General features: G+C 41.2%; 1 protein-coding gene across 1 annotated transcript in view; it reads left to right on the top strand.

Annotated features, from left to right (window-relative positions):
- Positions 1-5,811, top strand: part of LOC138823811 (zinc finger X-chromosomal protein-like) — a 24,716-nt gene extending 18,905 nt beyond the window's left edge. The window contains exons 4-6 of the mRNA XM_070017371.1: positions 635-784; positions 1,747-1,887; positions 2,964-5,811. Coding sequence (XP_069873472.1) covers positions 635-784; positions 1,747-1,887; positions 2,964-3,559 — 887 coding nt within the window. The 3' untranslated portion in view covers positions 3,560-5,811. The remainder of the gene's footprint in view (positions 1-634; positions 785-1,746; positions 1,888-2,963) is intronic.
- Positions 5,812-15,352: the final 9,541 nt, after the last annotated feature.

Here is a 15,352-nt window from a genome sequence, read left to right as displayed (position 1 = left end):
TGTCCTCTTTTTGCCTTTATTCTTTCCTTCTCAGCCTTTGTTACTTCCTTTCTTCCTTTCTGTGTTCATTCCTTGTTTTCTTGCACCTTTCCTTCTATCCTCCCCGCTTTCCTTCCTTTCTTTCTGTCTTCTTTCCCTCCCTTCATCCTTTGTTCCATTTTTCCTTCTCTCTGTCTCATTTTCTTTCTGTCTTTCCCTTTCTTCCCCTTGGGGTTTACATTCAGTGGTGGAATTCTGTGCTTTACCTTTGTGTTTTCAGGACTGGAGGTCTATCACTTGAACAACAGTGTCTCTTTCAGCTTGAGGTTTTGGTGTTTAACTGCAGAAAAGAGTGACACATGCTTTTCTTCCCAGTCTGGCTTTGAACCTCAGATCTTCACATCTCAGCCTCCTGAGCTGTTAGGGTTACACATATGAGCCTACCGGTGCCCAGCGACATTGGTGCTTTGAAAGTTTATGGAAGGGGTCGATGGTATACACCTTCATTCATAGCACTTTGGGAAGCTGAGTCAGGAGGATTTCAGCCAGCATGGGCTAGCAAGATTCTGTATGAAAAATCAAAGTATGAATTACAGCAGAGTCTCAGAAATTAATATCTTTAACTTTTTGTGCATCTACTTAATTTTGTACTTAGGTTTTGTTGAAATTACTGATGAAGGATATATGGATGTGATTAAAGGAGAGGAATATGCTACCGCTCTAGCATCTTCTGCTATACATGAACAGCAAGTGGGTGACAATGAAATGAAAGCTCTGATGCCAGTCTCATGGACAGTTGCTTACGGTAAGTCACATAGTAGTTGAAGAATTCAGTCTTTGAATAATGAAAAAACTGGCATCTGTGTTATTCAGAGTTTAGCACTGAGAAATGAATTTGTGGTGGTTTAAGGAGAGGTGAGGAATTCTCAGATGGGTTTTCTTTTTCCCTATGCATTTTGCTCTGAGTTTCCAGGTACGTTAGAAAGGGACAGACTTTCAATGTGTTAGCTTATAATTTTGCTTGTACATGGCTCATGACTTGACCACCTCTTTAGGAGATTGCTGGGTTTGGAAGCAAGGTGTTTCCTGGTCTCGATATGAATGTGTCCATAAACAGTCCCTAAGCGGTATGGAGGTTCCTCAAAACACATAGAGCTCCCCTGTGACCCAGCAATCTGACTTCTGATGCCCCTCAGTAGAAGAGTAGATCAAGAAGATATTATACATATATACAATGGAATTCTGGCTTCCATCAGAAAGAACCATACTGTCCCTTTTGTTAGGAAATGGAAAGACTTGGAAAAGATCGTATTAAGTGAAGTTGACCAGTCCCAAGGACATTTAGGTCTCATGGTTTCCCTTATTTGCAATAATTAGTATCCATAGAGGATAATCTTATCAGAGAGCTGAAAAGCTCAGAAACCTTGTACAAATGACCATATAAGCTGGTGCCAAGTGAAAGGAACCCCAAGATATGGACACAAGAGGTCTGTCTTAATTGTTACTGTTTTAAAAGTACCATGTGATTTTATTACTTTCTGTTGTTTTTGTTGTTTCTTTGTATGTTCTTTCCCCTATGGCATATCCCCTGTTGCTACTGTACACATTAAAAATAAAGTAAGAATTTTAAAAAGACACAGTGACTGAAATAAGGAGTTTCTATATCTCATGAGTGTCAGCACTTGTTTTCATGTTTGGGGCTAAGAGTCCCTACTGTTTTATGCCTCATAATACTTTGTAAAAATGTTTTTAATACTCACTTACTAGGTGATATCTCTGATGGACCTGAAAACCAGACTTCTGGAGCAGGTACCCTCTTGCATGCAGATGAGTGTGGTGGCCAAGATCGACTCGCTAAACAAAACCCAGGGAAAAGGAAGAGAGATGATTCCCAGCAACAGCAAATGGGTGAGGGAAGGGTAGTTTTCACTCCACACGTTGGTGAGGTTTTAGAAGAAATTGATGAGCTACAAGTAGCTTTTGTTTTTGAAAATAGAGTTTCTAGAATTCAGGGAGAGTCATGAATGAGTTCCTTGGAAAAATCTGATTGTGGTTCAGAATGAAGGAAAGGAATCAAAACTGTAAGCTGATTTTAGTGGAGATGAAACAAAATTCCCAACCCACCTTATGGGTCTGGTCATTGTTTTTAGGGTCCTGTGAGTTTCAACTCACAGGATTTTTCTTGTTTGTTTGTTTTATTCTAGGTCATCGACCCCTGAGCTAAGGTACATGGCTAGGGTGCTAGCTCTCCTTTCTTTTTCCCCTTGCATTTTTTTCTTATTTGGGTCTAGCACTGAATGAAGTGAGCTGGCACATCCCTTACAGCTCTCTCATATGTATAATTGGAGATAAGAGTCTCAGGAACTTCTCTGCCCTGTCTGGATTGGAACCTCAATCCTCAGATCCTCAGGCTCATGAGTATCTGGGATTACTAGCATGAGCCACATGCACTCAAATTTCACTCATTATTGTCAAGATAAGCCAGCCTGGGCAGGAAAATACATGAGACCATTATCTCCAATAGACAAAGAACCAAATCGTCAAGTACAGCTGTGGTCCCTCTGCAGGCATATAGGATGATATTTTTCTCATTCTCAGACTTTTGTTTTATCATAAAGTGATATGTAAAGAAAAGGTGCCACCAAAAGGTACTTAGGTGTAAATTCTGTGAATGCGAGACAGCTGTTTTACAAGGGATATTGAGTCATCACCTTTTAGCAAGAACTCTCCCCACAATTGTGTAGGGTGCAGAAAATGTTTTGGCCCGTATTAGAGCACAGAATCCACATGAGAATCCATTGGAGAGGTTATGGGTTGTGGAGGTGGGGGGGGGGGGAGTAGGGAGATGGGGCGGAGGGAGCTCTATTAGCACTTGTCCTGGGAATATGAGTCTGCGGACTCTTCTAACTTGAAAACACATCCAAAGTCTAAGCCCAGCAAAGAGATGCCATTTAAGGGTGACATTTATCTTCTGACTTCCCCAGATACCAGAGAAGCAAGGCAACATGGCTTTATCAACCCAGGAAGCAAAAGACACCAGTGTTGGTATTGTGACCACAGGAGCTCAAGCTCAGGTGATTTGAAACGACATATAATTTCAGTTCACACCAAGGAGTACCCCCATAAGTGTGACATGTGTGGTAAAGGTTTTCACAGGCCTTCCGAACTCAAGAAACATGCCGCTGTCCACACGGATGAAAAAATGCATCAGTGTAGACATTGTGATTTCAAGATTTCAGATCCATTTCTGCTAAGTAGCCACATTCTGTCAGTTCACGCCAAGGATCCTCCCTTTAGATGTAAGAGGTGCCGAAAGGGATTTCAACAACAGGATGAGCTTGAAAAGCACATGAACACACACAGTGGTCGGAAAGTGTTTCAGTGTGAGCACTGTGAGTACAGCACCACAGATGCCTCAGGCTTTAAACGGCATGTTATCTCCATTCATACAAAAGACTACCCTCACCGCTGTGAGTACTGCAAGAAGGGATTTCGAAGACCCTCTGAAAAGAACCAGCACATACAGCGACACCATACAGATGAGAGCTTGTCCTCTCAGTGTGTCCACGGATCTTTATAAACCTGTGCTGTGAAGCAAGAGACTTTCTTAAAGGCAGTCATCCTTGGTCATAGGCAGCTGTTGATGTACAAATACAGCTGAGTTCTCTGTAGGCTTTATTCAGTAGAGCGTTCTGGATCTTACTCTCTTTCTTTAACAGATGAGCAAAAAGAAAAAAGATTAAAAATCATCAACAAGTTGCTTTGTAGAAAGTAGCCAATCCTTCTCTTTACTGAAGTTTTAGTCTTTGAAGCTTTAATGCATGCTTACTTACCTAACTTTCCTCATCTCAACAAGATGAGTCACTCTAAAAAGTAATCATCTTAACCAGGTTGGGGCAGACATTTTCACATTCCTTGGAGATGAGATGATTTTGGTAATATAAATAGTGTCAGATCTTAACTGAACTTTACAAGGAATCATTTCCTGGTCTTAGTTTCTTCAGCCTTTTAGACTGTGAGACTTTCCGTGTGAGCACACTAGTGAAGCTGAATACACATTGACCGTATTTGCCCAAAGTTTTCATTTTGTCCAGTGGGAAAAGAATGCTACTACTGAGCATAAGATTTCCTTTGTACTGTCTCTCTATTTTTCAGCAGAGCTACCTTTCCAAGTAATTTTGATTTTTGCTCTGTGTGTTCAGATTGTGTTTTATAAATGAGACCTCATGTAGTCAGGCTTTATAAGACTCTCAGAAGTGCATGGTACCTGGTGACACTTTTGGCCACTTAGCTGTTTTTCTTGGGTATTCCTCAAATCTTATGTCTAGGGTGAAAACTATTCGACAATATAGAGCTTGAATATCTAGAAATGTCTGCGATCTTTCTGTAAACTTGATATAAAAGAGTAGAGTTCATGTGAAGTAGAGAGATAAAACGAGTGAACTGTGTAGAAAGTTTTCCCTAATAACTTTTATTCCTGCCTTGAATTGTTCTGGGAAATTAACTCAGACATGGTCCTTCTGTTCTGAGAAGCTGGTAAAGATACTTTCTGTTTTGCAATGAAAGGGACATGAGGAGGAATTATAACTCCATTTAATAAATGAATGAGAAGTAATTCCTAGAGTGGCAGATTAAGCCTTCTTTTTGTTTGTTAGAAAACAATGCTTGAAGAGTTCCTATGCAGGCTGGCTTTTATTAAAGCTTAAGATGGAAGCAGTGGAGGGGCTCAGATTTGCCTTGAGCAAAAGAAGCTCAGAGGCAGCACCTAAGGCCTGAGTTTGGGCAGGCAGGCAGACAGACAGACAGACGATAAGCCCAACACACACACATCTTCACACACACACAAACACACACACACACACTCATACACACACACAGAGTTCAGATGTGAAGTTTGGCTTTCAAATATCAGCCAGTCTTTCCATTTTGTCTAAGAGTTCACTCCATGTTAAGTCACTAACTTGACTATAAATGAAATATGAAATTAATTCACTTTGCTCGTCTTGAGGCATTAAGCTTTTTAGAAAAGAGGAAATTTTTTACATCTCTTAAAATAGAAAGGGACACTGCCAAATGGGGCAACTAATAGAACTGATTTTAAGAAGCACATTCTGAAGAATCTTCTGGTTCATGATACTCCAGTCTACGTGTGCTAATAGGCTTTTATTTTGTAGTGTTACACACACACACACACACACACACACACACACAACTTCTTCACACTCATTTTCAAGTTTGACATCCCACCATAAATACAGATTGAGTTTTGAAGCCTCTTATAGCTTCTTACTACCTCTACATGTTCCCATGGTGTTTAGTCCGATGGTAAGGTATTGTGGAGAATAAATTTTTGTATGTGTAACAATTTTCAAAGTCTTCTTTGAATTTCATTTTTAATACAAATATTCAAATGAAAATTTAACATAAGATATTTAAAAAGTACAAAAACATTAATTTGGTGACATTTGTTAAATAAACAGAAAGATAAGAGAACACTTTACATGCTTCATATTTCTCAGCCTCCCTGGAGTCAAGTGTGTTGATTTTAACTTGTGGCATTGCAGAGTGAAAAGCCAGAAAATTTTGGACAAAAAAAATCACCTCAAAGTAAAGCAGAAAAGGTCAGACAAGGTGATGTTAGGGAAATGAACACTAAGATATGTATTCAAATGTTTTTTTTTCTTTCATGCGATTGTTTCTAACACATTTATAAGATTATTTCTTTGTTGCTTTGTATGCCACCCACCCACAGTATAACCCCTGCTTTCACTGTACCTGATGTTGGTATAATTTGTGGAGGGGAAGGGGAAAAACAAATCATTTAAATAGGGATACAGGTAGACCCATTGCAACATTGAGATGTACAAGTTGTTATGTCCAAAACCAACTGGTGAGTGGAGGAGGGTGAAGGAGTGGGGAGGAATGCATGTGGAGGCAGGGGGAGGATGGGAAGGGATGGGAAGGGGAAACAAAAGAGGAGACTACAATGCTTGATAAGAAATGTACTCATTATCTTGCTCATGTAATTGTAACACCTCTGTACACTATTTTCACAATTAAAAAATCACTTCAAAGAAAAATGAAATTGTTGTAGATTACTAAACTGTTGGGATAATAGTCTGCTTTTTGTTTTATATTCAGTTGGCTAAGTTAAAGAAGTTGTTTCTGTTAAACTTTTCCAAGAGTAGAAAGATCTTAGCATGGCTAGTTATGATTTCACTGAAATTCACTTTTGGATATTTTATGTCCTTTTGTACTCGTTGTGAAAAATATCAATTATTTAAGAAATGCTAGTGTATACATGGTTGGAAATATGTGTTTGATTGCAAAAATTAGATGAGAATATTTTTGTTTTATAAAAGGTTAATATGACTCTCAGGGATTTGGGCTTCATAGGTGATGAGCCACCAGTTGAGCCACAAACAGCCCTGTTTAGCTTCCATTCTGTTTGAGATAGTATCTCAAATTGATGGTAGACAACACTGTTATTCTCATGCTATAAAGAGCTAAATACAAAGCCCGGTGACTTTTTAAGTACTTAATCAGTTGAGGTTTATCTTCTTCATGTTCATCACATTGTTTCTTTTATATATATATTTTTTTTATTTTGGGGGGGGAGGGTCCGGTTATGGGGCCTGAACTCTGGGCCTGGGTGATGTACCTCAGCTTTGCAGGTCAAGGCTAGTGCTCTGCCACTTGAGCCACAGCACCACTTCCTGCTTATTTCTTATTGCTTATGTGGTGCTGAGGATCGAACCCAGGGCCTCATGAATGCAAAGGAAGCACTCTACCACTGAACCACCTTCCCTGCGCTGTCTTTTATATTTTAACTTGCATTTTTTATATGAATGTTGATCTTAGTAAGCCAAACCCCTAGAGTGTTTCTTTCTTTCTTTTTTTTTTTGTCGGTCGTGGGGCTTGAACTCTGGGCCTGGGTGCTGTCCCTCAGGTCTTCAGCTTAAGGCGAGCGCTCTACCACTTGAGCTACAGCGCCACTTCCGGTTTTCTGGTGCTTTATTGGAGATAGGAGTCTCATGGTCTTTCCTATCCGGGCTGGCTTTGAACCGCGATCCTCAGATCTCAGCCTCCTGAGTAGCTAGGATTACAGGCGTGAGCAACCAGGGCCCGGCTCTAGAGTGTTTCTTTAGGAGCTGGCATCCTACTATTAATGAGGAATGATAGTTGATCACTGTTCCATTACATGAAAAGTAAAATCTCTTTTAAAAATAAATTTCGGGGGGTTCAGCGTGGGGCCAGAACTCTGGGCCTGGGCGCTGTCCCTCAGCTCTTCAGCTCAAGGCTAGCACTCTACCACTTGAGCCACAGTGCCACTTCCGGCTTTTTTCTTTTTGCTTATGTGGTGCTGAGGAATCGAACCCAGGGCCTCAGCCATGCAAGGCAAGCGCTCTACCACTGAGAAACCTTCCTAGCCCGAAAAGAGACAATTCACTTTGGCTCATGGTGTCCAAGGATTCTGTCCACTGCCACCTGGCTGCCTTATTTGTGATCTAGGTTAAGAAGAACATGGTGGAAACTGGGTATCTCAGGTGATGAGGTGAGGCCACCTGCTCACCTCATGTCAGTTCTAAATGGAGAGAGACAGAAGAGAATGGAGATAGAGGCCTTTAAGAAGTCTACCTTTGCTGGGTACCAGTGGCTGAGGCCTGTAATCCTAGTGACCCAGGAGGTTTAGATCCAAAGTTCTGTGTACAAGTACAGCCCAGGAAGACGAGACCGCGAGACTCTTAGCTCCAGTTAACCAGAAAAATTGGGAAGCAGTGCTGTGGATAAAGTAGCTTCGTGCACCAAAAGTCAGGGACAGCACCGGCCATGAGGTCAACTGCCAGATGTAGTGGGAAAAAATGATAAACCAGAATCTTTTCACAGAAATACCATAGTTACTTACCAGTGAATTAATCCATTCATGAAGATATCCATTATGATTCAACCAATCATAACTCAGTGTTTTGCTCTACTACAGAGGCCAGGCTTTCAAGAGGAGAACTTTAGGGATGCTTGGCGCTGAGACCAATTCATTTTGTGTTCTTTTAATCTTTGCCTGGCTGTGATACTCTCATACTGTTAGCATTACATAGTAAGTATACCAAAAACATCTTTTCCTAACCACTTTGAGGTAGCATGCTCAGCCAAGATTAGCAAAAACATACTGTTTCCATAAAGCAAGGCAAACAGTAACAATAAATTCTCCTGCCATAAAGGTACATGTTATCTTTAATTTAAATGATAATAGGAAATTAGATTTAATGAAAGGCAGTATGCCTTTTGAAGGTACTAGCTAGAGTATGGCCCACCTTGTACAGATGGGGAGGACAATTGACTCTGACTCCCGGTTGCACAAGATCCAGGCAGTGATTGCTTAGCAGGGCAAGTTTTAGGCTGGGTGGTGTGTGTTGGGTGCCTCTTGGTTGAGTAGTCCAGAGAGCAGCCACCAGGAGCAGGATCTTTCCCCAATTCCAGACAGCCTTATCAGGCATCTCCTAATGAAAACCCGAAAGGCCATGCTCACTTGATCTTGTGGGGTTTGAGGGCCATGGTTGGTCCTTATTGTATAGAGTGAAATTTAAAAACAATGATGCTTTCCTTTGACTCTGGGTCCAACTAAGTATAGTGCTGAAGCACCACCTTGAGGCAATTCAGAAATTCAAATGGATAGTCACTGGGTCTCTGGGCAATCTTTGGGCTCCCTGGTGACTTGTCAGCGATGGGCTGCTACCCATGTGCCAGGAGCATAGGGAAAGCTGGACAGGATGGGCAGAGGGAAGAACAAGCATGGAGAGCAAGGAAAGCCTGAACTTGTATAGAACTACTAGCCAATTACCACGGTTGTAGCAATAATTGTCCAAGTCTCCGAGAATATTTTAACCACAAGTCTGGTTTAGGGGCCATTAAGCCTGGTTGTGTGGTATGTATACTGGCTAAGCCTTATTTCAATAAAACATAAGGTGTATTGTCTTTATAGACTCCTTGAGTGAAAAGACATCCAGGGAGCCGAGGAGACACCCTAAAGGAGTGTCTTAGGTGGGAAGGAACTGGTATCTCCCAGTGGAGTATGGTGAGTGAAAAGAGGCTAGAGTGGATGGCTGTATTTATTTGTACAATGTGCACCCAGAGATTATCTTATACTGAGCTTCACATTGTCCCAAACGGGAAGGACCGGCCAAGGAGGCATAAGGATGCTTCTGGAGTGCCACATCAAGAGAGAAACAGAGAGAGTCAGAGGGCCCACAGGTAGTTATCACTACAAAAAGGGGTAGGGAGAGAGTGGTGTGATGTGGATGTAGGGCCAGCAATGCCAAAGCCGAGAAATCCAGCATGGAGCTCCTCCAGCATTTAGGGCCCATGGAAGGGTGGTCAGAATGCAGGTTCGCCCTCAGAAAGAGAAGAGAAGGGAAGGCGGTGGCTCCAGACACTATTAGTGGGCATGATTGAACATCTTTAACTGGTGTGAAAGAATTTGGAGTTGAGTAAAGTAGAGAACAACATTATGGAGTGAATTACATGTCCTAGTAAACTAGGGAGACCAGAGCTCTTCAGCACCTACATAAGTGATAGGATAGTCACAGCAATCATTCCATAAAATCCACAAAAAGTACTAAGCATAGGGCCTAGGCTTACATAACTAATGGCTATATTTGGTGTTAGGACTCAGAAACATACAGAAGGAAGAGCTTGTGAAGAGGTAACAGTGAGAATGCTGCTTTGTCTCTAGGAGGAAATCAAGCACTTTAAAAATTCTGAGACTTGGGCTGGGAAGTTGGCTCAGTGGTAGAGCGCTTGCCTTGCATGCCTGAGGCCCTGTATTCGATTCCTCAGCACCACATAAGCAAAAAGAAAAAAGTCGGAAATGGCGCTGTGACTCAAGTGGTAGAGTGCTAGCCTTCAGCTGAATTTCTGAGGGACAGTGCCCAGGCCGAGAGTTCAGGCCCAATGACCGGGCCCCCCAACCCCCCCAAAAATTCTGAGACTTAAAAAGTGTGAGAGAACAAGTTTGTGTTATTTGAGCCACCAGTTGGAGCATATTATGGCAACCTTTCTATATTAATGCACTTAATTCAGTAAACCTTCAACAACCTTTGCACTGGATGTTACATGTTTGTAAACTTCCAAATAAAAAAGAAAGGAGTTATTGTTATATTGAAATGTCTCAGCCTACTCAAATCTATTCTCTATCTTATGTACAAGCCAGTGGTGTGATGTAAAATGTAAAGCCACTGGATTTTGTTGTTGTTTTGCTTTGCTATGCTTTGCTTTTTACCTCATTTTCTTTGGGAAAAACAATGTCACCAACTTTGCTCTGTGGAAGTGTATTTACCAATATAATGAATGAAGGCTTGCGTTCAGTTTCTAGAAATAAGCACATGAATAAATCCATGTGTCTCTCTACTTCCCATGCTATCTTTGTTGTCTTTAAGCCCAATCAAATGTGTTTAAGTTTGATATGGGATAGGTTTGTGACCATGAGCAGTTCTGAGCAACAGATGAATTCTCTGGTGTAGCCAGCTGCCTGATCCTCAGGAGAGGACAGTTGGTTGAGATCTCTGAGAAGCTGGAGGATCAAGTTCAAAACCAGCCTGGAGGGAAAAGTCGGTTACAACCCTTTTCCACAATTACCAACACAAAGCCCGTCAGAAGGCCTGTCTCATGTCCTAGAGAGCCAGGCATGCAAGCAAGCACACAGGCAGAGCAAGCTCAAGGCCCAGAGGTCCTACCCATGTACCTATTACAGTTAAACAAACAAACAAACAAACAAATCAAAACCAAAATCCTTGCCTCCTTCACAGCTACCTGTTTTGTATTCACAGCATGTGCTTCTGGAATGTTCTTGTCTCCACCAATAGATAGCCTTTCCTTGGTGCTTATTTGTAAAAGTACAATGGAAACCATGTAGAATCTTTTTCCTCTTGTCTATTGTGGATTTTGTGGGTTTGTCTGTTTGTTTGAAGCTGTTGTTTTTGCTGTTGTTGTTGCTGTTCCTGATAGCAGAGCTTGCTGCTGATTGCTTTGTGATGATCAGAGTATCTCAGATTTGTTTGCCTAGGCTATTTCTGAAGCCTAATTCTCAGACATCAGCCTCTGAGTAGTTGGGCTACTAGGCATTTTGCTGTTGTTGTAAGCTGTACTGGTGGTTGAACTCAGGGTCTTGGGCAGTCACCCTACAGCTTATGCTGCACTTGCCACCCCCCAAAAAATTCGTTGTAAAAAGTGTTTCAAAGGCAGTTACTCAGCAAATATGTGGTGACCTCCGTTTCTGAATTTTTGTCATAAGGCAGTGAACAACAAAAACACAATATAGAATGTAGTGGGCCCTTCAAATAAGATCTTGAAAATACCACATAACATGCATAATGACCGTTTCTGGTAAGTTCATAGATTGAATCAAGGGCCTACTAGATTATTTCTGCATTATTGTTTGTATTTTCCTATCACATCAACTTCTCATCTTCAGTATCTTTATTTTTTCTCTCGCTCACAGGACTTTGTTTTAGGTTAATGTACAATGAGATTGCCAAGTAGCTATTTGTTAGTGCCATGAAAGAGTGGAGCTGAGCCATTTGCAAGTGCCACGTGAGGCCTATAGTCCTAGCTACTCAGAAAGCTAAGATATGAGGATTGAAGTTTTATGCCAGATGGAGCAGGAAAGGCTGTGAGACTCTTATCTTCAATTCAACACCAGAAGACACGGAGTGGAGTGTGTCTCCAGTGGAAGAGTGCGTAGCCTTGATCAGAACACCCAAGCCCTGAGTTCAATCATTCCCCACCCCCAAATGCACACACATGCACACCCAGTAGCATAGACATTCTAACCACTTTCAACCAGGAAGCAAAACAATTTACCAGTAGTTAAACTTACTCCTGTAGTCAACTACAGAATAACGTCTTGGGCCTTTAAAAAAAAAAAAAAGTTATTTGTTGAGTGTGTTTGGAGGTGATATAGCCGTTTCTATTTCACTGAAGAGTTTGAAGAGATTAGGAAAGAGTTCTCCTTGGAAGGTCTTATAGACTCAGGCTGTGAATCCATCTGGTCCCAGGCTTTTCTTGGATGGGTGGTCCTTTACTGCCATTTCAATTTCATTACTCGTTACTGATCTAAATTAAAGTTAAATCTTCACTTTGGGGGCCAGTTGGGGCTGTCAATGTTCTCTAGGAATGCCACCATCCTCCTAGATTCTCAAAGTTATTGGCATAAAGATTTGTGAAGTATAATGCTTGGAATCTTGCATATTTCTGTTGGGATGTGTCCCACTTTCATCTCTAAATTCTTTTATTTGGGTGTGCTTCCTTGATAGGGTGTCCATTTTGTTATGTCTTCAGAGAGCCAGCATTTTGTTTTGTTGATTATATGATCTTTTATGCTCTAATTAGCTATTTCTGATTTGATTTGGATTATTTGTTTCCATCTATTGATAGGCGATTTGGCTTATTCCTGTTTTTCCAGGAGATTGAGCTGCATCACTAAAATGCTGACTTGAATTTTCGCCAACTTCTTGAAGTAAGTCAGCACTCAGAGCTCTACATTTTCCTCTGAGTACTGCCTTTGTTGTGCCCCAGACAAACTGGTATTGTGTGTTAAGTCTTATTATTTTCCATACAAGTTTGAATATTCCAACTAATATAACACATTGAGCAAGCTTCGGAGTGGTGCATAAAGAATCGCGAGCTATGTACAGATGACCATACAGAATAATATTCTATGACACGGTACTTCAAGAAAGGGAAACAAGACATTGTTGCTGTTTCACTTTCATTTTCTTTTGGTCTGGCTTCTTGGATTATTTGTATTTGGGAAGGTAAGAAAGGGCACTGCAAAGGTGGAACAAGGATGAACATATGCAATAGGGATACTCACTAGGCCCTTTGTGGAAAATGGACTGTGTATCCTGTGGGTAGGATTCATGTAACTGTAAATCTTCTGTGTTTAAACTTTGCCGTGACAATTCCCAAAAGCGTTACTTGTTCATATGATAAAGGAGATGTACACAGTGGTTACAGTTACACAGTACATATAATCAGTATATATGTCTTTGAACAGTGTCACCTCATCCCCACTCTGCTTTCTTGGGCTTTTAATAAAGGATTTCTTAACATACTACCAGCCATACAATTTCTTCTTTTAATTTTTTTTTTTACTGGGAAATACAGTCTAGAGGGTTATAATTACATGAGCAAGTCCTTGAGTACATTTTGTATCCAATATTGTTGTTTCTTCCTTTGTTTCCCCTTACCATCCCTTCTCATCTCACTCCCCTTCCCCCCTCTTTTTTAACATTCTGTTCTTTTTATTGTAAGTTGCTTTTTCTACTTTATCTTTTGGGGGCTGTCCTCTGTTTTGAACTTGGCCTGGTCTCGTTGGCTAGGCAAGCAGTGTTTTGCGTCACACACCAAATCCCAATGCCCCCATGCCCGCTTCTCTTTTTTTCAGTATGCTTAGTTTTAGACAATGTTTGATGTGTTGTTCTGTGTGTGGCAATGTGTTTGTGTGTGCTGCACCAGGTCTGGGGTTTAAACTTGCAGCCAAAGCTCATGGCTTTTTGTCCCTTGAGCCACATCTCTACTATTACTTTGAGTTCTTTGCTGGGAAAAAATGAGAAGGGTCTCTTGGATTGCTGGCTTCTAACATTGGCCTGTTTGAGTCCCTAGGCCTGTAGGGTTTAGCCATAGACACAGGGATAGGGTCTGCATGTTTTTCTCTTTATTTATTATAGACCTGTGTCTAACTGCACTTTCCCTGCTTGTGTCCTCTGGAGACTCAAGGATTACAGACATGCACCACTTGCACAGCTTGTTTAGATGAGGCCCCAACATTTTGTATGCCTACGGAAACTGAAATACTCTAGTTTTCTTTACCTGAGCAGCTATGAGTTAGTTACAGGCACACGTCACCCAGTTGAGCGTGAATGTATTTTCCATGGATGTATGAAAAGTAGTTACTACAGATTGTCTAAAATGTGTACATATTAAGAGGGTGCCAAGTGACATTTTGTGCAATGTGTAAATCTGGGTAACATCCTTTCATTAAAGCTGAGTTTACCAATGGAAAGTAATATCCATGAACATTTAGAAAGTGGCTTTATGGGTTTGATTTTATCATGTTTTGGTTTTGCTTTTGCTTTTGCACCCTGAATTGTTGTTGAACTTGTTTGTGGGTGTTTTGTTTGTTTGTTTGATAGAGTGACTTGTGCCAGGCCTGGGGCTTGACCTCAAGGCCTCAGGGCCCTCATTTGGCTTCTCCAGGTGGCCCTTTCACTCCTGCTCACAACTAGGGCTTCACTGTCCTTGCCAAGCCTGCACAACCAAGTTGCTCTTGGAATATCTACCGAAACAAAACAAGTAATCTACCATTACTTGCCTTGTCTCCGATTTTTCTTTTCTGTTTTCTTTGAGCAGTGTTCTCTCACTCAATTACTGGTGCTGCCTCCCAACTCACTTTCTCCCCTCACCTGCCCAGTTTCTGGAATCACGGAAGTGTACTACCATGCCTGGCTTGCTCTTTGGTTTGTAGTGAAGCATTACAGGGGTTAGGGGGGAAGCATTTCAGTGCTGCGTACTGAATGTATACAATGTATGCCTCCACAATATAGCAGGCAAGGTGGAGTATGTCTTTAATACAGGTAAAGGAGTTGTAGTTTTTACTTGGAAAAGGGTGCTAATCTCCCATGAAGGATACTGGTTAGGTGATATGCTAGTGAGGTCTTAGTATAAACACAAACATATTATCACTTCACATTAAAAACAAAACAAAAGCAAAGAACAGAACAGATCAGAACAGAACAACAAAATACCAACTTCACTCAGTTGTCAGAAAACACTGAAGCTTTGAAAGGTAAGTAACCATGTAGAACATTTCCAATGACTTCTGCAGAGCTTCGGGTTTCGTCTGTAAGATGTTTTACTCTCTTAAGTGGTGTTTATGTTTTGTTGGTTCTTTTTGCCTTTTTTCTTTTTTTTTTCTTTTGTGGGTTCCTGGGGCTTGAACTCTGGGCCTGGACACTGTCCCTCAGCTCTTCACCTCATGGCTAGTACTCTACCACTTGAGCCACAAAGCCAATTCCGATATTTTGCGTGGTTTATTGAAGATAGGAGTCTCACCAACTTTTCTGCCCAGGGTGGCTTTCAACCTCAATCCTCAGATCTCAGCCTCCTGAGTAGCTTGGATGACAAGCATGTGCCTCCTATGTGTTGGTTGGTTTTTGTACTTAGATGAGAGTACAAGCGATACACTAGTGAAGTATGATAGAAAATTTAAAAAGCAAAACTAAACATGGGCCATTTAAAGATTTCACATCTACTTACTGGGTGTTTTCCTTTAGGTACCTTTTGTCTCCACATGTGTGCCAGCACTGGGGCCTGAAAC

The sequence above is a fragment of the Dipodomys merriami genome, unplaced genomic scaffold, assembly GCF_024711535.1.
Source record: "Dipodomys merriami isolate MVZ:Mamm:240054 unplaced genomic scaffold, mDipMer1.0.p SCAF_123, whole genome shotgun sequence".
NCBI lineage: Eukaryota > Metazoa > Chordata > Mammalia > Rodentia > Heteromyidae > Dipodomys > Dipodomys merriami.
This window is presented reverse-complemented; position numbering and strand designations above follow the sequence as displayed.